At 40.9% G+C, this 12,348-nt stretch overlaps 1 protein-coding gene across 4 annotated transcripts in view; it reads left to right on the forward strand.

The window, feature by feature from the left end:
- WDR20 (WD repeat domain 20) overlaps positions 1-12,348 on the forward strand; it is an 83,112-nt gene that overhangs the window by 40,845 nt on the left and 29,919 nt on the right. For 2 of the 4 annotated variants that reach the window (XM_075065689.1, XM_032777375.2), the window contains exon 3: positions 6,782-8,062. The exons of the other annotated variants lie outside the window; for them this stretch is intronic. In XM_075065689.1, the coding sequence (XP_074921790.1) occupies positions 6,782-8,062 (1,281 nt within the window). The remainder of the gene's footprint in view (positions 1-6,781; positions 8,063-12,348) is intronic. 4 annotated transcript variants of the gene reach the window in all.

A 12,348-nucleotide genomic window follows, 5' to 3' on the forward strand; every position in this document is an offset into this window, starting at 1 on the left:
AAATGACTTGAATTTAGAATTTGCAATTAACTCTAGCAATCAAAAGCCTTATTCTAGACAGTCTGAAAGAAGAGGTCTAGCCTGGCTCAACTTCCAAACCGAGCCTGCTCATTTTGGGGTTGGTGGGAGCCCCCCCCATCCTCACTGACAGCTGTAGAGTAGGGTTTTGAAAACAGTCTCATTCCCAGTAGGGTGCTGCTTTAGACCTATCTAGTTCCTCTTCACACTTCTAGGAGCAGCTACAACTAGATTGGGAGAGGGAAATTCTCCTTACCCTTTCCTCTTCCTCTTCCACTTCCCAATTCCTCTTGTCTCGCTGAGTGGGGAAAGTTTGCATTTTCTTGGAATGCAACACTTAAAGGTGCCTTTTGGTAGAAACCAATGTACAGCAGAATGCAGCTTCTCTATGATTTTGTCTATACTAGAAAAAATGGGATCTATAATTCCCCGCTGGTACAGCTGCATTGGTGTGAGCTGTAGTTTAGAAAAGGCACGAGTGCCCTCTGAAATTTCATCACTTTCACATAAATTTGTTAGTTTGACATAATGGCAAACTTCTGTGATCATGTGGGCACTTGAATTCCCATTAATAAGGCTACGATTTAATCACAAAGGTCACAGCAGTCATGGATTCCATGAGTTTACCAGACCTCTGACTTCTAGGGCTTCAGGAGGCGGAGGTGGAGCAGGACCGTGCACCCTATCCTGCAACTAGGGCTGACTGGAACCAGTACCCTGTAGCCCAAGCCCCCCAGCTTCCACTGGGGGCTGCAGCTGGGACCATGCGCCCCAGCCCTGTGGCATCCCGGGTTTGGCAGGGACTGCAGCTGGAGCCACATGCCTAGCCCCGTGGCTGCCGGGGGCTGCAGTCGGGACCATGCACCGCAGCCCTGGGGTGTCCAGTGCTTGCAGGGCCAGCCTTAGGGAAAATGGCACCCTGGGCGAACTTGCATTTTGGTGCCCTGGCCCTGAGGGCAAGCCCCCTGCCCCTGGCCCTCATGAGCTCCCCAGACTCCCCACCCTCCCTTCCAACCTAACACTTGCACTGTGCCCCCTTTGCCACTAATGCCTGCCCCCCCTGTCCCCTAATCCCTGCACCCCTTCACTCCTAATCTCTGCCCCCCTCCTGTGCCCCAACCCCTGCACCTTCGTCCTGAGCCCTTAGCCTCTGTACTGTGCCCCCTTTGCCCCTAACCTTTGAATCCCCCTCCTGCACCCACGTGGGTAAACTGACCTAGATGCACAAAGTAGCTGTCATTGCTGCTTGCGCACTCCTGCACTAGACTGTTGCTCCTCCACCCCGTGCAGCCATAGGAGGCTGGGGGCGGCGGGGGGGGGGGAGAGGAGAGGAGCAAGGAGTGATGTCAGGGCTTCCTGCATCCAGGTCACTTTCCCTGTGGGCTGCGTAAGGGGAGGGCAGGAGAGCAGCAACTCCTGATGCCTCAGCATAGATAGCCCAGGTAGGGAAGTGATCTGGATGCAGGGAGCCTGGTGTGTGTGTTGAGAGGAGTGTGTGTGTGTGCCTGAGTGAGTGCACTGTCTCTTTAAGAAAGCACTCAGGGTCAGGAGCCTGAACTAGGCTTATTCAGACACAGAGGCAGCAGCGCACACACATTCCCTCTGCCCTGTCACCCCAGCTTAGTAAAAATCGGGTACATGGGGGAAGGGAACACTCTGCCCTCTCCCCCTCCCCAGCAGAACAGACAGGAGGACACTCTGTCTGGGGCAACTCCAGGGACAAGTGGGCAGTGGAGGGGGACAGGAACAGCAGCAGCTGCACACATGGAGCAGAGTGGAGGAGTGCCACCCCTGCTCCAGAGGAGTCACCTGGATCTGATGACAGGTCATCAAACTGCCCCCAGCAGCTCGGGTCTCTTCCCCCACCACACACTCTGCTGCTTGCCTGTCTGCTGTGCTGCCTCTCAGCAACGGGTCAGGTGGAAATCCAAACCATATGCATGGCGCCCCCTTGGGCGGGCTATTCTGGGCAGGTGCCCATACAGCCCACCCCAAAGGCCTGCCCTGCATGCTTGGTGGGGGCCGCATGCCTCAACCCTGAGGCTTTCTCCGGGGGCGGCAGCTGGGGCCATGCACCCCTACCCAGTGGCTTCACTCGGGGACCATGTGCCCCCCCTTGTGGCTTCCCAGGGCCATGTTTTGTTTATTGCCTGTGACCTGTTGGTGACTTTTACTAAAAATAACTGTGATAAAATCTTAGCCTTACCTATTGATATAGAGGAAATGGCGATAACGTCAATGGAAACTTCTTCCTAAAAACCTCAACTGCAGACATAACCCATGTTGTCTAACCATGAGTAAGCGAACACCATGACAAAGCCTGCATTCTACCTACGTGACTTTCTAAAAGGTGAAGGTGCACTGGTGGTGAATTCTAGTTTTTGCCAGTATATATAGTAAGCATAGAATAAAAGTTGATAAATGCCTTCAAACAGCTTGGGACACTCTCCCCATTTCACAATAACTGGTTCCATTAAAGTGAAATGAATCTCCTCTCATACCACTGAGGCAATAAAGAGATGAGATGGTATTTGGAAACAAAACAAACTTATGGCAGAGGTCACTTAATACTAGCAGTAGCAGAGATTGGAAATGCAGCTAATAGTGACAAGCTTGGTCGCCTGTGCTAACCTTAAATCTTAAAATTGCCACCATTAATTAACCACAATTTTTTCAAGCTGAAGTGTGGTTGACTGCAACCAGCAGTGTATTGAAGTGTAGATTTTTACTTGTTCTCTAATCCTGGTAGTTTTAATTGTAATAGGTTTCTTAGCTATTGCTGTCAAATCTGGGAGCCACCAAAGGGCAGACAAATTGACACCTTGACACATGCAAGAATTAGGAAATGTTTGCATCCAGTTCAAGACTTGCCCAGGCTCATATCTTGCAAAATACAGTTGTCACCAGTGATTTGAAAGCGCTTGGGTGAGCTGTCAAAATATTACTACCTCCTTTTTTTAAAAAAGAGGCAATCTCTTCTGCCCTAAAGCAATCAGATGGCAGATCCCTTCTGACAAATACCTGATTAGCAAAGTACCCTGCTGATACCCCAGATCTTTACTCTTATAGTTGCCTAATGAAATAAGTTCAGTAAGATAAAATCAGTCCCATTACTTTGTGATCAAAATATAAAATCATTGGAATATGCAAGACATAGCCTCTTGAGCCTTTCAAGTCCCTATCACTTTGGGGGTAATTCTGTGCCAAAAAATTAAAAATTCTGTGTGCAATATTTTAAAATTCTGCATATTTTATTTGTCAAAATAACACAATATAAACATGCCAGTTTCAATTATTTTGGTAATTTATTTCAAAATAACTGTCAGCAAGTACATCTGTAACGAAACAGATGCACAAAGATTCAGGAAATGTTTTTTTGACAGATTCCTTACTGGGCATATTAATGCAGAACTTTGACTAATTCATTTAAACTACAATACAGAAATGTATTTCCACACCCCTCAAAAGCAGTGCAAAGGCTTGGGGGAGTCACAGGGTAATGGAGGAGTTAAGGGAGAGGGGAGGAGCTTTGGAGTGAACCTGGAGGGTTGTTAGGTGTGGGTGGGAGAAATATGGAACTGTTTCTTTTGGGGGGGGGGAGAGGCAGGAGTTTTTAAGAACTTGGGGAACCTCCCCCCTGCAGACCCTGGCTGACCCCGAGCCTCTCCCATTCAGTCAGGCATATCTGCCCCATCCCCATGTGGCCCAGAGCCTCCCTTCTCATGCAGCCCCTGGCTCAATGCTGTCACCTTACTAGCTACCGAGCCCGCTCCCCAATCTGTAACCCTATAGCAGCACTGTGTGCCCCACTCTGCCTCCTAACCTGGCTCCACTGGCAGGCTGTTGTAATGAATACAGTTGGCTGCCAGCTGTTACTGTTGGTCAGCCAGCTGTTCTGGGGCCACAGCTGCTTCCGGTGGGCAAAAGGTGGAACTGCAGCGCTTCTTGGGTAGAATGTACTTTCTACTGTGGGGCGGGAAATTCTACACCAGACATTAATTCTGTGCATGGACAGTGGTGCAAAATTCCCCTAGGAGTAGACTGTGGAACCTCTTGCTTATGGTTGGTTGATCAAATGCAGTCCATTTTTGTAGTGATGGAAAATTTAGTCTTAATTGTATGTGAAATGAATTGGTGGTAGTCTTATTTCCAGCGAATCAGTCTGTAATCCAATTACCACACCCTCTGGTTGGGCAACTGAACTATTAACTATCAAGCCTGTGGTCTATGCATTATTTTTGATTCTCCCCTCTCTTTTGACCCACACATTAAAGCCATGTCTGAAATCTTGCAGGTTCTCCTTGCACATCTCCAAGATCCAACTTCTCCCTTCTACCCACACCACCAAACTTCTGAGCAAATTCTTTAATCTCCTTCTCCAGCCTCTCTGTCTGTAACTGGGTCCCCTTTCGAGTCTGTTTAATGTGGCTGTCAGGATTGTCGTCTTATCTTACCTTCCCGCCTTTTACCATCTTAAGTCCCCTTAAGTCCCTCCACTGACTCCTTCATTTACTGTATCAAATGCAGACTTTTCCTTGCTTTCAAAGCCCTCCACAATTTAGCCTCACCCTACCTGTTCAACCTGTTATTTTATAGCACAGTCTCTGTGCCAGTGTTACCAGCCACAATTTTCCATTTCTCCAACAAGTATTTTAGTGTTTTCTCCCATGCTGTACCTTTGTGAATTGGAAAAGCTTCCAGTCAAAAATCCATAAACTCATCATCTTATTCTCCAAGTCTCTCCTCAAAACTCTGCTCTTCCTAATGCATACAGAAAACTGCAACCTTGATGGTTAAGCAGGTGGCAAGTTGTGATCACTTACTAAGATTTGTGCACCTCCCATTTTTGTTATCTTTTGTCATCTGCATTTCCACCTCAATCTGCTTGTTTCTCATCTGCCTATTGTGTCTTGTCATCTTAGAAGCTTTTGAGGGCAGGAATTGTCATCTGTTTCTGTATAAAACCTGCCATTGATGTGGTAGTGTAATATAAATGTTGAATAATATTCACCCCTGTAGATGGAGTGTCTTGCCCACTCTTGAGCCACATTAATAGAGCAGTCCAAGAGAGCTTCCATTGTGCCATCTCAGTACTTATTCCATGGCTAGAGGACAAACATGGCCTGTGGCAGGCAGTGTTGATCCAGTTTCCTAGCATCATACTTTAGTAAAGGTAATTCTCTTAACTAATATTTTGTTGAGGTCACAATAGAGGCATGATTGGCCAACAACAAAACAATTACCACAATTAAAATAATTAGCACACAAACCAACTCTTTAGTTCACCACAAAAAACGAGCAAAACTGCTATTTGAAGATGCTTGTTATTTCAGAAGAAATTTGCTAGATTAAGTTACTGTTCTGAATCTTCAAATACAAAATGATTTAAATCATCTTTTTTGTAGTCCATAATAAGTACTTGGCATACAGATTTTGGCTTTCATCCTCTGTTGAAAGCAACAGAAGTGCTTCAGAGCATAGCTTGAAATGTTCATTTAACTGCTGCTTTTCAGTGTGGTAGACAAATACACAATGAATATAATTGTCTACTGCCTCATCCTTCAATTCATTTTCTTGTGACAAATAGCTAAGTACCCTCTACAGCCAGTCAGTCCCTGTATGTTTCCCTGGGAACTCCTTTTTACTTATTGCAATCTTGACTTTTTGTATATCTCAACTATTCTTTTAGCTTACAAACTGTGGCTTATAATACTTTCACTTATTGACTGCTGTTGCTTGTTTCTGCCATAGATCACATTGAAGGTGTGGGTGGTCAGGTGGGCAGCGTGATGGATCAGCTCAGAGTTAACAAATATCTATTGGGCACCATGGCTGGACTAGCAGGCTCAAGCAGCCAGGTGAAATTTGCTAAGCCGCTTTCAATTTTTTCAGCACTAACAAGACACTCAAAATATCGTACATATATATATTTAATACCTATGGTCACTCATTGTCTCTCAATTTGTGGAAGTACTTAATACTTTAAATGAGACTGCTTGTTGTACAGATGGTGATCTAATGGACTTTTATGTTTCTCTGATATGTGAAGGGTAACTTGAAAAAGGGATGCTCTAATCTAAATTCTCTGACCAGTACTTAACTACAAGCCATCAGTGTCCCATCCACTTCTGGGAGTTTGGTTATTGTAAGTCAGAGGAAGTAATCACAGCGTATACCTATAGTGTATATCTTGGCACACGTTCACTGCAGACTTGAGTAACTCTACAGTTTTCCACTGGGCTCCTAAAGCTTTTTTTTCCTTTTTCTTTGAGGGCAGGTCCCATGTGTGGTTTTTGGGATTTAATCTGAACTCTGGTCTTAACTTTGTTTTGATTTTAACTAAATATAAGCTTAATGTAGAATGTAGCTGAGTAACTTCTATTCACACAGATTGCATACTATGTTTGAGACCGTGTTCTTTGGCTCCTTAAGTAAACCTCTTGTTTTTGCTGAGCTTGTAGAGGTAAATCTCAGAATGTTAAATTGTGATCTATAAAAAATTGGCCTAGTTACTGAGGTAGATTTATTATTGAATAAAAATTGGATCAGAAAGAATAGAAGCAACTTTTTCCCTAAACAGTAATTCCTCCTCTTCCTAACTGCCTATCTTAAGCTGACTGGAGCTTCTTTTGCAAATAATACCATTTTGTAACTGTCAGGAGTTTGACAGTATTTAAAATTCAGTAAAAAATGTATTTTAAATAGATGTAAACTGTAAAACTATCACTCTTCTGATGCATATTTTGTTCTTTGTTTTTCACAGAGACTAATAGACAAGTCCAGAGTAACCTGTGTAAAATGGGTACCAGGTTCGGAAAGCCTTTTCCTAGTAGCTCATTCCAGTGGAAATATGTACTTATATAATGTGGAGCACACTTGTGGTACCACAGCCCCACACTACCAGCTACTTAAGCAAGGAGAAGGTTTTGCAGTCCACACTTGCAAGAGTAAATCCACAAGAAATCCTCTACTTAAATGGACCGTAGGCGAGGGTGCCCTGAATGAATTTGCTTTTTCCCCCGATGGGAAATTTTTGGCGTGTGTGAGCCAAGATGGCTTTCTTCGTGTGTTTAACTTTGATTCAGTGGAGTTACATGGTACAATGAAAAGCTACTTTGGGGGACTACTATGTGTGTGTTGGAGCCCAGATGGGAAATACATTGTAATAGGTGGAGAGGATGACTTGGTAACGGTTTGGTCTTTTGTGGACTGTCGAGTAATAGCTAGAGGCCACGGACATAAATCATGGGTTAGTGTTGTGGCATTTGACCCATATACCACTAGTGTAGAAGAGAGTGACCCAATGGAATTTAGTTGTAGTGATGAGGATTTCCAAGACCTTCTTCATTTTGGTAGAGATCGAGCAAATAGTACACAATCTAGGTTATCAAAAAGGAACTCTACAGACAGTCGTCCAGTAAGTGTTACATATAGGTTTGGTTCTGTAGGCCAAGACACACAACTCTGTTTGTGGGACCTTACAGAAGATATTCTCTTCCCTCACCAACCTCTATCAAGAGCAAGGACACACACAAACGTTATGAATGCCACAAGTCCACCTGCAGGAAGTGGTGGAACTAATTCAGGAAGTAATGGGAACAGTATCACAACACCTGGAAACTCAGTACCTCCTCCTCTTCCACGGTCAAACAGCCTTCCACATTCTGCAGTCTCAAATGCCGGCAGTAAAAGCAGTGTCATGGATGGTGCCATTGCTGCTGGTGTTAGTAAGTTTGCAACCTTATCGCTACATGATCGGAAAGAAAGACACCATGAAAAAGATCACAAGAGAAATCATAGCATGGGACATATATCTAGCAAGAGCAGTGACAAACTGAACCTAGTTACTAAAACCAAAACGGACCCAGCTAAAACTTTGGGAACACCTCTCTGTCCCAGAATGGAAGATGTTCCCTTGTTAGAGCCTCTTATCTGTAAAAAGATAGCACATGAAAGACTGACTGTGTTAATTTTTCTTGAAGACTGTATAGTCACTGCTTGTCAGGAGGGATTTATTTGCACATGGGCAAGGCCTGGTAAAGTGGTAAGTTTTAATCCTTAATGCTGCATCAAAGAACTAGAACTTCAAATAGGTAGTTTTCTCAATATACCTGATTATTGGGTATAAAATTTCTTTATGCTTAATGTAAAAAGGTTATTTCCTCAGAGCCATACTTTTGGATACTGCATGCCATATTTCTGAATGATTTGAAGTGTCTTGGGATACATTTCTTTGTTGCCTTCCAACCAGAGAAATACTGTGTATCCAAAGTTTGTGTTCCTATATTTTCAAACTTTTTAATATAAACACAACATGGTGAAGACAAAGATTTAAAAACTAGATTAAAAATGTTCAGTCACTAAAGTAACTATTAGTCATTCACACATTTTCCTGTGCTGCTGTTTTCTGTGTTTTGAAATACTGCTGCTTCGAGTCTACCATGAAATGCTAGCTTTTTTTAGAATTTAGGTATCTCATCTGAAAACTTAAGTGTTTAACACTACCTTTTTAATGGATTTCTGGAATATTAATAAATGTCAGTCAACTTGTGAGCAAACTTTTAAAAATGCTCTGCTGACCATATTGGGAATAATTTGCAGTATCTTGCCTGAAATTGTGAATCAGTCCTAAATGCATAATACAGTACTAATGAGGTTTTATGAACCTGTATAAAGATCTTGATTTTTATAGGGCTCATTATCATGAGAAGAATCATCGCACGGTTTAAAAAAAAAAAAAATTCTGCATAAACAGCTTCATGTTGGTCCAATAGTGTCATTTTTACTAGTCAAATATGCAGGCAAAAAATTTTTTTTAGTAGGTTTCTTTCAGACAATCACTTCTATCAGTTTAAGGTAACACAGTTCTAGTGTGTTTACCCTCCCTTGTAAAAGCCTCTTAATCTTGAATACAACATTTATTTTGTCCATTGCATGGCAAATTTGTTTTCTTGTGTTTTGAATGAGCCTAAAACTAATTGCCAATTTATAACCTCAAGCACCTATGCTAAAATAGCTTTGTTTAACATTCTCTGGTGAAATACAGTTCTGAGAAACAGTACCTAACCATAGAACCAGCAGGGGCTTGTGTAAAAATGCAGCACTCATTAGACTATTGCATTCCTGGAGTATTGGTCTTAAATTATTTGAATATTTTCCTAATTGGACAATATAGATGTATGTAGTTCCTTAATCCTAAACTACTTGATTCTCTAGAGTCATGTTTGTAGTTGGAGCAACCACTCTGTTCCAGAAAACTAAAATACAACACAACTAACTTCAGATTTCTGTTGCAAGGAAGTTTCAGAATGAATGATCAGATTTATTCTTTTTTTTTTTTAAAGTGGTGATTCTAGCTGCTTTTAAACCCCAAGCACATACTGAAAAAGATCCTTCAGTCTGGTTCTGAAATCTGTCCTGTAATATGCACACATTGAGAACCCCTTCCACTCAGCATCTGTGCACACTTAGTGACTAGGTCTATTAAGTCTGAACATAGTGTATCTTTCTCTTAAAGGTGGGGGAAAGGGCATTACTTTACCTTTAAAGATATTTAGTACATGAGAATCATTAACTCAAAATAATGAAGCTGCATTACACTGGAACTACTTTGACTTCTGTGAATCAGTGCAAGTCACAAACATTCTTATTAAAGTAACTTTAAACATGTGCATCAGTGTCTCAGCTTTCTACAGAAGAATATTGCCATTTTGCATAAATGTTAACCCAAATAGTGTGTATATTACCAAACACTACCCTTTTACATTTTCTATTAACTTATAAATTAGGTTTCCTTTAACTGCTGAGCCTAACTTAATCCATTTTTGTGCATTGATGATTTAGACTACAACATCTCAAATATTTCAGATATAGAGTGTGCAGTACCCAAAATCAGGATTTATGTATTTGGCTAATATGGAAAACTTTAATTACAGGTAAGTCACTTTCATGCTGAAATTATCACGATCTTTCAAAATTAATATATTGCACACTGATGTAAATGCCATATTATTTAGGATGTATTTACTTCCCTAGAAAGATATTTTTCAAATGGACTTGTTTCTCTGATTTCTTCATTTGCATTACAGTGAGTTCACTCAGCTATTTAAACTAAGTTTTTAGTGGTATGTTTACAGGAGTTTGATGGGGAAGTATCTGTGCTAGAAAGATAAGCATCTTTTGGTTTATAGGATAGAGCACTTATAATAACTTTATGCATATTTAACGAGAATGGTCAAAGTATAAAAACACTGATGGTAACGTGTCACTTCTGGGTTATATACCACACATTTCTGTATTGCCAGTAGTTTTATCCTTGGCTGAGTCTATCACTTTGGAGTTTAAAGCTGCTATCTTCTGTCTTCCTCCGATTGTCTGAGTTCCTGACAGTCCTGGAAGACTGTCCTCCCTACCATTTTTTGTGCTAAAAAAAATTCTTCCACCATTGCCTCAAACAGCCTCAGTTGAGTGCCAATCATAACCAACCCAAAGAAAGACTGAACAGAAAATTAAACTAACCTTGCAGTAGAAAGCATCAGTGCCAGTGAGTCATCTCTACCTTTCCCTCTCATTTGCCTCCTTTTCGGAAGAGCCATGAAAGCACTGACAAGGCGTAGGGTGGTCTTCCTCATTTTAGTCCTATTTAATCTCCTGCCCACAGTGTTTTTGTCTCTGCTGGCCTTGGCTGAAAATCCAGTAATGGATCTTGAACCTTGATTCCATTAGGCCAGTATGATGTACTGCCATCCCAGCCCTATGCAGCCTACGCTGCAAGCTTTATGAATTATTTCAGTTTACTCATCATACCTTGAGCTTTCTTATTGGCTACATTATTCTTGTAAAGTGTGTGATCCAAACACACTTAAAATTATCATACTAACTCTTGGACAAAAGCAAGTGCAAGGGATTTACAAAATCAGTAAAACAAGTTGGGCTGGGGTGATGGGGAAGCATGCTTTACCTGTCTGAAAAATGAATGAACAATTTTTCCTTTGTCTGATCCATTCATTTGCGAATTTCACTTTCTCTCATTTTAGGATCTACAATTTTAGTTCTCTCTTCTTGAGCGTTTGACTTTTGAGTGTTTTTTTCTCTCCTTAGTTGAGTAACTCTCATCAGATTGGCCATGGGGATTGCTCCCTAGGCAAACGTAGCTGGGGTCATGGAAAATTTCATCTTATCCCTTAACTTGTCTGAAAACAATTTAAATGGAGAATTAGAAAAGTGAAATTGCATATGAATCACATTGCCAGTTACTTTGGGCCAAATTGCATATATTACAGATGCAGTAAAAATGCTTCGTATTTACATGCAAAGGAATTTAGTAATACTTTAAACTATTTTACTAGGCATGAATGTAGCTAATTACAATTACTAATTTTATTACTAAATTACAATTACTAAAGTTATTTCAATACAAAATAAACTGTATTATCTAAATGTTTGAATGATACTAAAATTTAACCTGGTTATCTTGTACAACCACTTTGTTTTAATATAAGGTAAACTTACCACTTCTCTTTTCTGAGAGCTCAAGTTAAGATTGGACAAAACTACAAAGGAGAGTGAAATGGCAGTATATATCTGGCAGACTAAATACGTTACCATTTTGTGAAACAATGCACATGAAATTTAGAATGTTTTTTTTATTCTTATTGTACATGAAAATCTTAAATTATAACATCCTTAAATCTTCCAACTAATTACAGTTGTAGTACGGTATCATGTTTTAGTATGACTAATGTTTTTGGTAAAAGTACTTAACAAACATTCATATATTATACTTTGGCGAGTGGGAAGACTGGCTACACATTAATTCTTCCTCAGCGGAAAAGAACATTGTTTTTCAATACAACTGAAGTTTAATTACTGATATTTTGAAGTACTATCAAATTAGAACTATTTCAATGTGATAATGGTATCTGCATAAATTCTACAGTAAAACTGAATCATAGCTATATGATTTCAGGTTACCAAGGTGCAATTTGAAGCTTCCTTTAATGTGCATATAGTAGCAATGAAATTGCACATATAGTACAACTTCATTAGCAGAGCGAATTTAAACTAATACACTGGTTTGATAATGTATAGCAAGGTATGCACAATGGAGGTGTGGCAAAGTGACTTCAGTGAAGCCAAGAGAGATCATAACCCTGTATAAAAGGTCTTATGGGTGAGGGTTTCTGTTTCATGTTAGGAAATAACATGCCTTTTATTAAATACTTGCAGAAATCCCATGTTTTGAACTATCACCTTTTTCAAACGTGGTTATGTACTTGAAGAGACTGTGTATACATCTGCCCCTTTAGCAGCTTAAATCAACTAAATTGA

The sequence above is a fragment of the Chelonoidis abingdonii genome, chromosome 4 (assembly GCF_003597395.2).
Source record: "Chelonoidis abingdonii isolate Lonesome George chromosome 4, CheloAbing_2.0, whole genome shotgun sequence".
Lineage (NCBI taxonomy): Eukaryota > Metazoa > Chordata > Testudines > Testudinidae > Chelonoidis > Chelonoidis abingdonii.